General features: G+C 43.0%; 1 protein-coding gene across 1 annotated transcript in view; it reads left to right on the forward strand.

The window, feature by feature from the left end:
- The window catches only part of COG7 (component of oligomeric golgi complex 7), a 97,636-nt gene that overhangs the window by 73,657 nt on the left and 7,785 nt on the right, over window positions 1-16,194 (forward strand). The window contains exons 13-15 of the mRNA XM_053556725.1: window positions 471-611; window positions 5,891-5,974; window positions 11,119-11,233. Coding sequence (XP_053412700.1) covers window positions 471-611; window positions 5,891-5,974; window positions 11,119-11,233 — 340 coding nt within the window. The remainder of the gene's footprint in view (window positions 1-470; window positions 612-5,890; window positions 5,975-11,118; window positions 11,234-16,194) is intronic.

Consider the following 16,194-nt stretch of genomic DNA (forward strand, 5'->3'; position numbering starts at 1 on the left):
GTCTCTCACAGGTTGTACATACTCTGGCTTTTAGTTGAATATATTTGACCTGACCTCCCTGGGAACTGTCACTCTTTGTTTATATGTGAAACTTCTGATCTTTTTCTCCCTCCTCCTTTATCCCTAAGGGATGGTCACAGGTTAATTTTTCCTAAACTGCCTATCTATGAGCTCATATTAGCCTACATGCATCAGAATCACCTGGGAAAGTGAGTTTAAAATGTTGGTTCCTAGATTCCAGCCCCACTAGGCTTGGATTCAGTAGTTTTGGGGTGGAGCTTGTGAATCTGTTAATTCAGCACGTTTCTCAAGGAGGCCTGGGGCACAGCCAGGTTTGGGAATCACTGTTATATAGAAACCCCGCCCACTCCAACTATTTTTTTCTTGGTGATTTTTCAAATGTTTTACTAGCTAATACCTTGGGTAGATTTAGGGCCTAACAAACTGCCTTTCGCCTTTTCTTGTCTTAGGAAAAAGGGTCAAGTAATCACAACCTGCTGGCTTCGTCTCGAGCAGCCCTGACTCGGCTCAACCAGCAAGCCCACCAGCTGGCCTTCGACTCTGTCTTCCTGCGCATCAAACAGCAGCTGTCACTCATTTCTAAGATGGATGTGAGTTTCCCACTGTCTGCAGTGATTCCTCCCCACCCCCCAGGCCTGCCTTCTGCTCAAGCATATTGAGTGTAGGCTTACCCATCCCTGCCCCAAGAACGTTGGGTGGAGCCCACTTTAACTCTCCTGGGCCAGAGTCACGTCCCCATTTCAGCTCATTGCTTAACACGCATTTCTTATCTTAATTGCAGTTACTTTGCTACTTTATTTATAGGCAGTTTCTTAGGATTATTAAAATTGTCTGATTTACTCTCCCCATTTGGAGCATAGCTCAGCCTTCTCAGGGAGGAGGAGGTTATGTGCCACTGCAGAGGTTAGGCCAGGTCAGAAGTGCTAATTGTCTTTTTAGATTGAATGATTTTCACGCTACATGAAACATTTCTGTAGAATTGGTTCTGGAACTTTACTCAGGAGAGTGCCTTATCAGAATTAATCTTGGTTTTTGAAATTAATCTTTGGGGGGTTCTACTTTCTTTCCTTCATACCTTTTCTATTTAGCTGTTTTGAACGTCTTCTCACCTTACTTGCCTTGCACCCTCTTGGCTGCTTGTCCTGATTCTTTTCCAAGGTATTGCCTATCAGTCATATTTTCTCTACTTGCTGTCTTTCCCCTGGTCCGGATCTGGCCACTTTCCTTTTGAGTTACTGGGTGGGATAGCCCCCTGGTTCATCCAGCTTACTGACTCCTCAGTCCATTTGGATCCCAGCTCTGGGCCTTCAGTAACCAAGAGATCCTTTTAGGAAACAGCATGAACTCATATGGCAGAAATACAAGTTCTTTGCTTTCTGCTGCCCTCCAGAAAGCCTGCGAGGCTTTAAGTTAAGGGCCACTGCGTGGCATCGGTCAGGCCTTATCCCCTCTCTGGGTCTCAGGATTTCCATCCATGAAATGACTCTGTTTAACTAACATGATTTCGAAGTTCTTCCTTCCCTTGAGATTCTGTGATTTTTTGCTTTTTATGACTGTTCTGTGCAAAATGAGTGAGATCTACTTCACTCAGATTTTGCATTTCTAGGAAAATTAGAGGGTAAAACTGGAGTAGAAATGATGTGAGTGAACCACAGCTCTGCTGTGACAAGTAGTCCTGGGTACCACCCATACATGATCTCAGTGCATTACATGACTGAATTTGTTCATTCCTCTGTGAGCTTCTGTTTTCTCATCTCTGTGATGGGGATACAGTAATTCTCATCATATAGATTGGTGAAGACTAGGTAATAGAATTTAGTACAGCACTGGCCACAGGTAAAAGCTTAATACGTGCTAGTTTCTTCCTTTCTGTGATTCTCATTTAAGACGTATGACTTTAAAAAAAAAAAAAGTATCTATATTTTCAGAAACTCAAACAATACAAGAAAGTACAAAGAAAAAATGCAATGAATCCTTTTGAGATCCCACCATTTAGAAATAATCAGTGTAGGGCAGTGCCTGTGGCTCAAGAAGTAGGCCACTGGTCCCATATAGCAGGGGTGGCGGGTTCAAGCCCGGCCCCGGCCAAAAACTGCAAAAAAAAAAAAAAAAAAAAAAAGAAATAATCAGTGTAAGCATTGGTATCCAACAATCCAGACATGTTACTCATAGACATGTTAAAGGCTAAGTTGGCATTGATTAGTAGATAGATCCTTAGGGGGAAGTCAGATTATACAACTCATGCTATTTTAAAAAAAATGTGTACACTATAAATTGTATTTATAATGAACTAGAAACAAAGAGAAAGTAAATGAAACCAAAGGACTTGTTGAACTTGAGATAATTGTTTATTCTCCATAAGAAAATATCAGTTCCCAGATTGCTCCAAGGTTAAGAAGAAAGGATTATGAAAACTGTTAAGAGATTGGAGTCATATTAGAGTCATTGCTTTTTTTTAATCATGTTTCCCTTTTGGAGAGATATTGATACTGATTCATCTGCTCTGAAAGATGAGAGGATTAGCATTCCTTATACCTCTCTTCTTCCCTTCCTGACTCCAGCTTTGATGCTTGTATTACTTTTATTTTGTCAAAGCTTAAGATACTGACCTTCTGTTCTGAAGCCTTAATTCTCCCAGTTATTTAGTCTTAGTTCTACATTTAAACAGGGTGAGTGCTTCTCACCTGTCCTTTTACCTCTACTTCTGCATTCCAGAGTTCATTAGTATGATTCAGGTTTGGTCATGTGGCTCTCACCTTCTCATTCAGGCTTTACCAGAATGCTGCAGGCCCTTGGGAATGGATACAGCAGCTCTGGAGATTAGGAGGGCTTCTCGGAGGGTGCCAGCACACAATACAAAGGCAAACACCCCGGCCTTAAGGATTTGAAAATTAAACCCTGATCATTAAATGTTTGTTTTCACACTTACTGGTAAATTGCATTGCTCTTACAAGCCTATAAACCAACACCGTATTTGATTTCAGAATAAATTATTGAAGTTTACGTATTTTACCTGGTGACAAATGGATAGAAAAGCCCATTGGAAGGACATTTTAAATAAATTTTGAATTAAAAAAATAATCTACAGCATTTCCCTATTGCCCACTTCAAGTATACTCCTCTGCCTGCTTCTTAAGCCCCTCCTAATTCAGGCCACTGTGTCTCGCCCTTCTTCTGAACATCTTTTCCTTAATCATGTTCTGATGTTGTTCCTCCAGTCTCCTCTCTGAAACCTTCCTGAGGGCCTCTGGGCCATGATGCTTGTTCTTGGATGGATTGCAGTGATTCTGATCTCTTAGAGTCACTGCTCTTCTTGTCACTTTGTTTCTCTGCCTCCCCACCATTTCCATTCACAAAATGACTCTGTTTAAGTAACATGATTTGAACCACCTCAGCCCCCTTGCTATGCCCACAAACCACCAAGGGTTCTTATTTCTTCTTTTTCTGTGTATCTCCCACTTTTTTCCATGGCCACCACCAGCTCTGATCTGTTTTTGAGCTTTTCGTCTGCCTCTCCCAAACCCCCAGTCTTCCTTAGGGCCACTGTACTCATCTTCATGAAGCATTGCTCTGGTTTCGTCTCTTTCCATTCAAGACCTTTCCCTGGCTCCCCGGGGCTAGTCTGATAGTCAGTTTTTAAAAACTTTCTTATGGACGTTTTCAAACCTATGCAAAAGTAGAAAGAAAAATACAAAGAACTCTATACTCATTACCCCACTTCAACAATTATCAAGTCCTGGCCATCCTATTTCATATACACCCCCTTATCTAAAATATAAGGACTTGATACCATAATCACCTCTAAAAAAGGAAAAGAAAAATAATTCCTTAATATCAGTGTTCAAATTTCCAGTTGTTTTGTAAATATCATAATTGATTTTAACTGTTTAAATCGGGATCCAGAATCCTGCTTCTTGATATTTATTGGAGTATGTCTTTTTTTAACTATAGATTTCCCATTCATCTCTCTTTCTCTGTTTTCTCCCTCTTACAATTTATTTATTGAAGGTAAAGCCTTTACTTACCTTGGTGTTCAGAGCTGTGCATTCCCTCTCCAGCCTTATTTCTTTTTCTTTCTTTCTTTTTTTTGGAGACAGAGTCTCACTATGTCACCCTCGGTAGAGTGCTGTGGCATCACAGCTCACAGTAACCTCCAACTCTTGGGCTTAAGTGATTCTCTTGCCTCAGCCTCCCAAGCAGCTGGGACTATAGGCCCCCGCCACAACACCTGGTTATTTTTTGGCTGTAGTTGTCATCGTTTGGCAGGCCTGGCCTGGATTCGAACCCACCAGCTACCGTGTATATAGCTGGTGCCCTAGCCGCTGAGCTACAGGTGCTGAGCCTCCAGCCTTATTTCCATCTCTGTGCATGACAAACATCCTGTGGCTACCCCTTCTCTAATCTCTCTTCTGAACTCTTACTGTATAAAATCTTATATCTGACACAGAACTCTAGGAGTGGAAGGCTTCAAGTGGTGGGAGGGGAGAGAAAGGATGGAAGGTATGGGGGTATAATGAGTGGGAATATCAGGGGGTCTTGTTTCCCCCCAAGTAGCTTCTGGAGAGCAAAAACCATGTCTTACTTTTCTTCGTATCTTCTCTACAAAGCCTAGCACAAGACATTGTCTATCACAGGCACTTGAGAAATGTGGATGGCTGGCGTATTCCTTCTCAGCAAGTTGGGAGTTAGCCAGAAAAAATATATAGCTTGAAATGCAAGAGGAATCTCAAGCTCTGTGTGCTTCTGTGGGGTGGCAAAACCAAAGAGGCTAGAAAAGTGTAGGGTCAGCATGGTTGGGTTTGGGGGGAAGAAAAGAACTCATCAACAGCATGAGACTGAATGGAGTTGGTGTTAGGGGAGGCCTGGTGAGGCTTAGCCTGGGCAGGAAGCCCAGGGGTGGACATGGTCATTCCATTCCCGGAATGCTACTTAAAGGATCAAGCAACCAGATCTGGCATCAGGTGGCTGTAGACAGCAGCTACAGCGTGACCTCAGGAGTCACTCCCGGAGTTCAGCCAGAAAGGGCCTTGTTTTGCCAGGCTGGGTTTAGGGTGGCTCAGTTTGAAATTAAGAAACTGGATTCTGTGTGAAGATGTGCCACATGCCAGTCTGTAAGCACAGGTGTGCAGGTAATTGGCCTAACTCTATACAGTGGTTTCTTTTCTCTTTTTTTGCAGTTTTTGGCCGGGCTAGGTTTGAACCTGCCACCTCTGGTATATTGGACAGGCGCCCTACTCCTTTGAGCCACAGGCACCGCCCTCTATACACAGTTTCGAAGACTTTTTTTTTCCACTTTAAATGTCAAGAAACAAGTGTTAGTGCTGAGGTTCTCCTCAGACAGAGGGATCACAGGAGGACAGAGCGGCAGCTATGGGGGCTTGGAGGCTCCATCCCAGAATAAGGGATTGACATGCCGTCTCTGGAAGATCAGGGGAAGTCCTGTTTTCTACAGGGTGCAAAAGGCCCAAGAATTAGTAAGGCTGCCTGTGTCCAGCACCTTTTTACATGGTGACCCCACCATGTAGAGAAAGTTAGACCGAAAAATATCTGACTCTCTCTATCACATTCTCAGCAAGATAAACAAAAGGGATTGGTTTTCACCCCAAAGTTCAGCTGAGAAGGTGGCAGTTCCTGTCTTATGAATCTGCAGGAATGCAGAGAGAGAGAAAGAGAAACCATTACTTTCTCTGTGGTGGGCTTCAAGGTGAAGAATTAAAGAGAAGTCCCTGGCCTGCTCAGAGGTGGTAGCCCCAAAGGCCAGCTCCGACCAAAGACACTGCCTGTGGGGAAGTCCCTGTCCTTCGTGTATTTTCATAGGGCGCTTCCCCAGCTGCCAGGTATTGATTCCTTCCTCTCCTTCCTCCCCTAGAGCTGGAACACAGCAGGCATTGGAGAAACCCTCACCGACGATCTGCCCGCCTTTAGTCTCACCCCGCTCGAGTACATCAGCAATGTAAGAAGAGCTTCTGTGTGCTTCAGCGGGGTGGTCAAGCATTTCGGACTTCACTTTGTCTTTTAATTCTGGCCCTTCCAGAGAGAGTAGTTCTTTCCCCATCAGTGCTGCCCAGGCCTCTGCTCCTGGGGAGTCTGCATCCAGATCCTGAGGAACTGCAGCAGACCCACACGGGGATTTCAGACCCTGACACCTTCTCACTTCTCTCCCACTCCTCCCAGTGTGTACATGGTCAGTGCCTGAGGGCATCAGAGCTGAGAGTCCAGTATAGGAAATTCTGAATTAGGAAGCCAGGCAGAAGGTGGCCAAATTCCTCTCTATGACTCTTCAGAAGCACAGTGTGTGGTTCTGAATTCAAATTCAATTTTTTTTTCTTTTTTAAGAAACAGGGTTTTACTGTTACTCAGGCTAGAGTACTGTGGCACGACCATAGCTCACTCAGCTTTGAACTCCTGGGCTCCAGCTATCCTCCCACCTCAGCCTCTTAAGAAGCTGGTACTATAGGGACATACCACCACACCTGGCTAATTTTTCTTCTTCTTATTTTTTTTTTTAGAGACAGAATCTGACTTTGTCACCCTCATCCATGGTGTCACAGCTCATAGCAACAGCCAGCTTGTGGGCTTAGGCGATTCTCTTGCCTCAGCCTCTTGAGTAGCTGGGACTACAGGTGCCCACCACAATGCCTAGCTATTGTTTTTTTTTGGCTGGCGCTGTGTTTGAACCCGCCACCTCTGGCATATGGGGCTGGCGCCCTACTCCTTTGAGCCACAGGTGCCACCCTCCTGGTTATTTTTTTGTTACAGTTTGGCTGGGGCCGGGTTTGAACCCACCACCCTTGGTATATGGGACCGGCGCCCTACTCACTCAGGTACAGGCGCCGCCCAATTTTTCTTATTTTTTTTAGAGGTGAGGTCTAACTATGTTGTCCAGGATGCTCTTGAACTCCTGGCCTTAAGCAGTTCTAAAGCCTGGGCCTCCAAAAGTGCTGGGATTACATCCATGAGCCACCATGCCCAGCTAAATCTCTCAAGAAGAATTATGGTTATAGAGCAGTGGTTCTCAACCTTCTTAATGCCGCAACCCTTTAATACAGTTCCTGTGGGTCACCACCCACAGGTTGAGAACCACTGTTATAGAGGGTTAATATTAAATGAGAACAGAACAAACGTTTTAGGGGAACAGGGCCTCTTAGAGCCCTTTTCTACTTCCCCTTTCACCCCTGGGAACTGATAGTCACCCAGACATCTGCACATGACCTTTGTTTTCATTCCTTCGTGAATTATAGCTTGGTTGCTCTTGTATATCATGTACAAGAAATACTGTGTAGGAGTAACATACCCCAAACAACATACATTTCACACTATGGGAAATCTGGGCGATTTTCAAGGTGATTTCTGCCTTACACGCTCACATTAGCATCCAACCCTTATGTAAGTTTATTGTAATGGATGCAAAAGGATTTTATTCCATTTATTTAATTATTTTTAAAAGTTTCTCTTGCTTTTCTGTATTTTTAAGATTTTATTCATTTTTTATTTCAATAGATTTGGGGTGTACAGGGTTCTCTTTTTACATGGATAAATTGTATAGTGGTGAAGTCAGGGCTTTTAATGTACCCATCGCCCAAGGAATTCTAAAAGTAAATATTGTACAATTGGAAGAAGTACATGGCAGTCCCAGGGACAAGCAGTGAGCAGGCTGGCACTCTGCTCTCTGTTCATTTGGAGCAGCATCAAGTCTAAAATCACATTTTCCAGAGCACTACCCAATATCTTGTACTGATGAAACTGTTAAAATGTAGGTTAGTGTTCACAACCAATGGGAATAATCTTTTTATTTTTATTATTATTTTTTAAGACAGAGTCCCACTTTCTTGCCTCAGTAGAGTGCCATGGCATCACACTTACTGCAACCTCAAACTCTTGGGCTCTAGCGATCCTTTTGCCTCAGCCTCCCAAGTAGCAGTTATTATAGATGACTGCCACAACGCCTGGCTACTTTTACTGACAGGGTCTTGCTCTTGCTCAGGCGTGTGTCAAGACCTCAAGAGATCTTCCCGCCTTGGCCTCCCAGAGTGCTAGGATTACAGGCATGAATCACCACACCTGGCCCACCAATGGGAATAGTCTTATTTTTAGAATCAAGACAATATGTATTACAATACAGATTGATTCAGAAAATGATGTTGGTGGACTGAGCTGATTAAAGGTTGAAGAAGCTAAGGGATAGAGAAGTGAGGAGAGTTGGGAGTTTTTCCAGGTCAGGGCCCTTTCCTACCTGCTGTGACCCTCCTGACTGTAGGTGTCATTGTACCTGGAGGCTGATGAGTACCTGAACTCAGGAAGGGAACATTTATTGAACATGTGCTATGTATGTGGACAGTGCCAGCCTTTGGTTGGCATTGTGAGACACTACCTGAGCCGCATCATGTCCAGGAGACAGGGGCAGCTGCCCTTCTTCTCAGGCAAGCAGCAAGGCCCTGGGCAGTGGGTGTGGGGCTGGGAAGAAGTAGCCATTACCCTGTGGCTGCTCTTAGGACACCAGGTACTTCCCTTGCCTAGCACACAGTGCTAGAGTCCTTTGAAGTCAGTTTGAGGTCATCCTCATTTTAGCGATGATGAAACCAAAGTCCTGACAGATTAAGTTGCTCAAGTTCTCACAGTGGTAGAGCCAGGTCTCAAACTCACGTCTGTCTGACCACAAAATTTGTCATTTTTCTTAAGTCACTGAGTTAACCCAAATGGAATATCAAGAAATGTTATTGAATATGTGAGATTAGTAGGCAAATAACCATAGATGTGATGGTAAGCATCCCTTTCCTCAGTGATTTCCAGAGAATAAACATAGACAGGATTCCTGAGAGAAGCCCAGAGCTGTGGACTCCGTCTAGGAATCACAGCAGGCCCTATAGCCTCAGGCCAGTTGGCTGAAGTCAGAGATATCAGAATATTGTAATTTAGTGCCTAAATGACGATTTGCCTTGTTTGAGAGTGACCTCATCCACATAGAACCATGTGAGCATTATATAGGGATGAAATGTGAAAAAATGCTTTGAAAATGTAAAAATAACATGTATGCAAGGTATCGGAATAGTGATGCTTTATTTCTAATAAAACTGGGTCTGTGGATTTAGCCAAAAGGTCATGGCTACAGATGAAAGGTATACCAAATACAGGGACATGCCTGGGTTCTTTGCACATAGTAGATGTTCAGCAGTGGCTTGTTATGTGAACTTAGAACAGAGAAATTCCAGCACCAGAAATTAGCATCCTTGTCTTCCTCCAAATGATGAATTTATTGCCATTTTTCAAGCTGAAAATGCAATGGTGGTTGTTATTAGTGAGGTAAGCAGCAACTTGCCTAGTTCAAATGAAAAATTATACTGAGTAAATGAAATAAAAAATAACCAATTTGATTTATTTTACATTTGTATATGTACTTCTTTAGAGGGAGACCAAAACAATAATATTTTGTTAGCACAATGACCTGTTAAATGTTTAGACGTAGTACAGCCAGACCACATCGAATGTTTAGATACAACAATGTAATCATCCTATAGTTCTCTGGGCTGGGTAGATTTTGGAGTCTTTGTTTACTTCTGGACACCACACTTGGAAATGCACCTGCTATTGTATAGGTGGACATGAGGCCAGATTGAGAAGATCTTACTTTGCGAGTCCTCTGACTTTTAGCTTGTGGATGTATTAGTGAGATGAATGTTATGGAATGACTAGCAAAAAAAAAAAGAAAAAAGAAAAAGAAAAGAAAGCCACAAACTCAAAGGCTTTTTAAAATAAATATGTTGTTGCAACCTGAAAATCACCCTAATCTTGAAACAAAACACATACTTAACCTTAAAGCATAAAACAATTAGGAATTGTAATAGAAATAATTTGTAAAATACACCATGATCATGTCACATGTATGCCTGACAAATGCATGACAAATACTTGATTAATTGTGGGCTTTTTGGGCTGGGTGTGGTGGCTCATGCCTGTAACCCTAGCACTCTGGAAGGCCCAGATGAGTGGATTCCTTGAGCTTGAGCAAGAGCTAAAATAGAAAAAAATAGCTGGACATTGTGGTAAGCCTATAGTCTCAGCTACTTGGGAGGCTAAGGGAGGAGGACCGCTTGAAACCAGGAGTTTGAGGTTACTGTTGCAAGGCATTCCAGCTTAGGCAACAGAGTAAGACTCCACTTCAAAATAATAATAATGATTGTGGGCTTGTCCTAAATGTCTTGTTGCCCTATGTTTTCTAGTTCCCCACCAGCCAAGGTTTTCTTTTTCTTCTTCTGTTTTTTTTTGTAGAGACAGAGTCTCACTGTACCGCCCTCGGGTAGAGTGCCGTGGCGTCACACGGCTCACAGCAACCTCTAATTCTTGGGCTTAAAGCGATTCTCTTGCCTCAGCCTCCCATGTAGCTGGGACTACAGGCGCCCGCCACAACGCCCGGCTATTTTTTGGTTGCAGTTTGGCTGGGGCTGGGTTTGAACCCGCCACCCTCGGCATATGGGGCCGGCGCCTTACGGACTGAGCCACAGGCGCCGCCCTGTTTTTTTTTATCATTTTTTCTGATCTTTATTTTTAAGAGTTTGTATTATGAAAACAATAGCTCTCCAAGTTAATTTATGATTATAAATGGCTTTTTGCAAATAAGATTCCTTTCTTCTTCTGATTAAATCATCTAGAAGGGAGAGAACCAGATCCAAATCCATAAGATAGGATTTGAATTCTTGCTTAGATACATACTTGACATTAGCATCTTATAGTTTTTTTCTTTTTGTGTCTGTGACCAGTAATAATCACATAGTTACGCAGTGCTTCAAATTTTACAAAGCCCTTTGGAGTCAGTTACCTCATTTGAGGAAGAGATTGTATTGAATGCATTCCAAGAATATTGGGACCATTACTAAGTATGATGAATCTATAATCTACATACAACATACAAACTACCAATGATTTTTTTTTTTTAAAGGTACTACCATAATCAGTATTGGCACATACTGGAAAGATGAGGCTTAAGATAGCCTTAGGGCTAGCAATTTTGTCTCTCCACCATTTGCCTTCACACAAATGTATTGCAGGAAGTAATTACCTATATGTGTAATATCAGGCTAACAGTGCTATGTTTTGTTTCAGATTGGGCAGTATATCATGTCCCTCCCCTTGAATCTTGAGCCATTTGTGACTCAGGAAGACTCTGCCTTGGAGCTGGCATTACATGCTGGAAAGCTTCCATTTCCTCCCGAGCAAGGTGAGGAAGGACCAGGTAGTCACTGCACCTGTGTGATGGACTCGATGTGATTTGCATGTTTGTTCTTAACACCTACACCGCGCAACACACACCTCTCGCCAAGCTCCCATTGAAATAATGGTCAAAATATAAAATAAGTACTGAGAAAGATCAGGGCCTACCTCATACTCTCTGGGGAATTTCTGCAGGGCAGAGTCCTGGCCAGGGTGAATTAGGGAAAGAGCTATCCTAACTTTGTTTCACAGTATGCAGTGTGTGCCTGGGAAGGAGGACAGATATTCCTGCAGTGAGCTCCACCAGCACCCCTTAGTTGGCGAGGCAGTAGCAAGAGGGCCTGAGGTCATAGGCACTTGGTAGCAGAAGGAAACTTACAGGGCAAGGGTCTTGCTGGGCTCACTTTCTCTTTGCTCCCTGTTGTGTATGTCATATGCCACTTAAAGCGACACCTCATAAGAATAGTTTGCCAGTGAGGTTAAAAATAAATCCTAAAGCAGACAGCTGACATTTCCTAACTCTGGCTATAGCTTGCTCTTGACTACCCAAGATTCTTGGATCACCAAACTGGTAAGGGAAAAATATAATAAGTTAAAATTTTTCCTTTTTTTCATTATCTGGTCCTGACAGATTTGAACAGGAACCACATACTTGCTGGTCAAAAGCCATCTTAGTTCCTAATATTGGGCATTCTGAGCTTGCTTCTCTGTAAAGTTAAACACAAGAAAAAAAATCACTTGATGCATAAAAGATTAAGCCATTCAAAAGGGAGCTAACTACAGGCAGTCTCTGAGTTACAAATGTCTGACTGACTATGATTTGCACTCACAAACAGGGACTTTTACAGGCAATAGGTAAATGTAGCTGTTCCAACTTACATACAAATTCAACTTAAGAACAAACCTACCCAATGCATCTTGTTAGTAACCCAGGGAATTTCTATACACTAAACATGAAATCACATGGAAAGGTTAAAATTCAAAGGATGCTAAAAGGCATCCTACATAAATGCAAATAAAAAGAAAGCAGGATGACTGCATTATTATTAGATGAAATCTAATTCAAATCAGAAGATAGTAAATGGGGCCAAGCAGGGCACTGCCAGCCACATATCTTTTTACTGGCCACTGGCCCCACCTTGGCAATGTCCTTTGAGGGCTGCGAGGCTTGCTGTGCATAGGTAAAGGGTTTAGGCTGCCTTCCGAGGAACTGTAATCAGGGCTTACTGAACCAGCTTGGGACCGAGAGAGGGAGGTTGGAGCAGGATGAAGGTTTGGGGGTCTGAGAGGCAGGAGAGGATTCACCTTTGGTTGAACCAGGCCTGTGCCCTGACCCTCTCTCTACCTGGGAGGGGGTTGTGCATTTCCTCTGGATTCATTCTCCCGCCCATCTGTCTTCCTGTCTCCCTCCACTTGAGTCACTAAGAAGTCTTCTATGTTTAGGGTGTACCCTTAATTGTTAAGACTGATAAAAGGAGTCAGCCCACATGGTTGGCCAGAAGAAATAAACATCATGCTTAGAAATCTAACTCTAACAGCATCTGTAAGATTTCAATAATATCAGCGAGGAAAATTTAAAATAATAGATTTTTCATTTATACACTGGGCTTATCTGCTAGACAAAATGATGTCAAATTTATCCACATTGTCAGCAAAAACTAGGATTTAATTGTAAACCAGAACTTCCTGAAACCTGGAAACCAGCAGTGGGATTAAGACAGTACCCACTGTTACAGATTTCTGTTTACTACAGAGATATCCTTTGGACCACAGGGCGATGTCTATACCCACAAAAACATAAGTCTGTGTTCCTTGAGCTTCTGCTACCAAAGTTCAGCCGGGTGACATGTCAGGATTAGGTGTCTGCAGTGTGCTGTATTTGTTTCTCAACCCCTGCACCTTGTTACGTGTAGCTTACCTAGCTTGGGGTAGCAAGAGGGGCTGCGTTGATGCTAATAACATAGCATGATAGAATGTGGGGGTAACACTCTGTCCTTTACTAAGCCTGAGGATTACTTGTGGTAGATATTGGGAACCTATTTATGCCAGAAAAAAGGATTAAGCTATAAGAGCCCGATTTCATGTACCTTGCCTATGGCACTCTACATATAACAAACAGTGTTAAAAATCAAGCCAAAGTTAGGAAACAAGAAATCAGAGACATAGGTGTTGGGAGGCATCTCAGGGTCACAGATCAGGAAAGGGTAGGGAAGTAGTTAGGAGGATAGGGAAGTGCCTAGTTCACAGGGGCACAGTCTGGGATGCCTTTCTCATGGAGTGTCACCTGGCTCCTGGGGGTACTCCGCTGCTCCTTCCTTATAAATCCTGTGGGAAACTGATCTCCCCCGAGGAAGTGGGACTCCCAGCACCAGCCTAACCTTCCATCTTTCCATCTGCCCTGATCTCCCCCTCAACACCAGCTTAATTCTCCCCCACTTACTTTCTTCCTGTCCCAGGCTGCTCTCTCCTTTCCATCTATTGCGGTCTCAGAGCTGGAGCCTCCCTGTACTAGGTGGTAGTAAGCATAACCGGTTTCTCCTGTAGGCTAGGCTTGAATCTAAGGCTCACGGAAGCCCTTGCAGGGGAAACTATTACCTTAAATCTTTGATACTGTCCTTTATAGTCTGTTGGTAAGTGGAGGCAGAGAAAGGAAGTTATGGTTTTCTGAAGACCAGTTCTTGACTCTGCACGGTGGCCAGTTTTTTTTTCCTGTGGGAATGACTCCCAGCCCCTACGAGGGAATAGGCAGTGATGGTTCAGCAGAAGTTTCCTGAGAGACTCTGAAGTGTCCGGAGATAGCCTTGTGGAGATGCTCCACGTGTGTGCATTTGCCTTTGTGTATATCTGCATGTGTGAGTGCTTGCACACATGTGGCAGTGTATGTACATGCACACGAGTGTGACTTCATATACACACGTAACTGTGAACACACACAAGTGTATTTGTGTTGGGAGCAGGCCCATAGTGGTCCCTGGCATCGTCCCCTACTGATACCTTCCCACTTCAGGAGAGACTGAGCTATTTCTCTCATCTTCTGTTTATATCAAATATTCCTCAGTGAGAATTATTGGGGCTGATTGATGTCTTTGCATGACAGCTAGACTCCTGGGTTACTCTAAATTAGTTTGATTGGCTCCTAGAAAAATGTACCTCCGGATAGGTAAATCATATAGTTTCTCTAAATTATTAAAATCCACATGTGAAACTGTGTCAAGTGGGATAACTGTCTGCTTTTCTGCATGGTAGCTTGAGGTGCTTTAAGAAAATCAGTTGTTTGCTTTCATTGGAGTCTTTCAGAAATGTTTTCCAATGTGATTCATGCTTTTAAAAAATGATACAAGGTAGAAAATGAAAATAAAAGAAATAGTAAGCGGGACTAAAATAATTCTTTTATGTAGATGATGGGTAGATCCCACAGTGAACCTGTAATAGTCATGTACCCTTCAGTGTCCAATAAGCAAAGCGTAAAAATACAGGCACACCTCTGAGAAATTGCAGGTTTGGTTTATTGCATTAAAGAGAATATTGTAATAAAGCAGGACACATGTTTTTGGCTTCCCAGTGCATATAGAAGTTATGTTTGCACTGTATGGCACTCTATTAAGTGTGCAATAGAATTGTCTAAAAGGAATGTGTAATACATACCACAATTTTAAAATATACATATATATTTATTTTTTTGAGACAGAGTATTATTCTGTCACCTGGGGTAGAGTATAGTGGCATCATCATCATAGCTCACTGCGGCTTCAAACACTTGGGCTTTTGCAATCTTCCTGCCTCAGGCACTGGGAAGCTGGGAGTAGGGACATACTTCAACATGCCTGGCTAATTTTTCTGTTATTTATAGAGATGGAGTCTTTCTCTTGCTCAGGCTGGTCTTGAACTCCTGAGCTCCAGTGATCGTCCCACCTTGGCCTCCCAGAGAGCTAAGATTACAGGCATGAGCCTCTGCTTCCAGCCCCCAAATATTTTATTATTAAAAATGTGATACAAAGGCCAGGCATGGTGGCTCACACCTGTAATTCTAGCACTCTGGTAGGCCAAGGCAGGTAGATTGCTTGAGCTCAGGAGTTTGAGACCAGCCTGAGCAAGAGCAAGACCCTGTCTCTACTAAAAACAGAAAATCTAGCTGGGCAATGTGGGAGGTGCCTGTAGTCCCAGCTATTCTGGAGGCTGAGGCAAGAGGATCGCTTGAGCCCAAGAATTTGAGGTTGCTGTGAGCTAGGCTTATGCCATGGCACTCTACTGAGGGTGACACAGTGAGACTCTGTCTCAAAAAAAAATTTTTAAAAGGTGATACAGAGGCATGAAGTGAGCACATGCTATTGGAAAAATGGCACTGACAGACTTGCTAACACACAGTTGCCATGAACCTTCAATTTCTAAAAAAACACAGTATCTACAATGCACAACAGAGTGAAGCACAAACATGCAGAGTGTCTGTGTACAAAGAAGAAACTGTCGGATAGTTATATAATGAGAATTTGACAAAAACCACCTTGGCACTATGTATTAAAATGTATGTATGCCAAAATGTTGATAGTAGTAATTGAAGGACTGTAAATGATTTTTATTTTCATCTATTGGCTAATGTACTTTTTTTTTTTTTTTTGAGATAGAGTTACCCTCACTAGAGTGCTATGGCATCACAGCTCACAACAACTTCATACTCCTGGGCTTAAGCGAGTCTCTTGCCTCAGCCTCCTAGTAGCTGGGACTACAGGCACCTGCCACCTGCTGGGCTATTTTTTGTTGCCGTTGTCATTGCTGTTTAGCTGGCCCGGGTCGGGTTCAAACCTGCCAGCCTTGGTGTATGTGGCTGGAGCCGTAACCACTGTGCTATGGGTACTGAGCCTGCTAATATACTTTTAAAATTAAAACTATTTAAACATTTTTTTTCATAGAAATTTTCATTTCACACATACACACAGTATAATGAAGACCCAGGTATTTATCATCCTTCAA

The sequence above is a fragment of the Nycticebus coucang genome, chromosome 12 (assembly GCF_027406575.1).
Source record: "Nycticebus coucang isolate mNycCou1 chromosome 12, mNycCou1.pri, whole genome shotgun sequence".
NCBI classification, from domain to species: domain Eukaryota; kingdom Metazoa; phylum Chordata; class Mammalia; order Primates; family Lorisidae; genus Nycticebus; species Nycticebus coucang.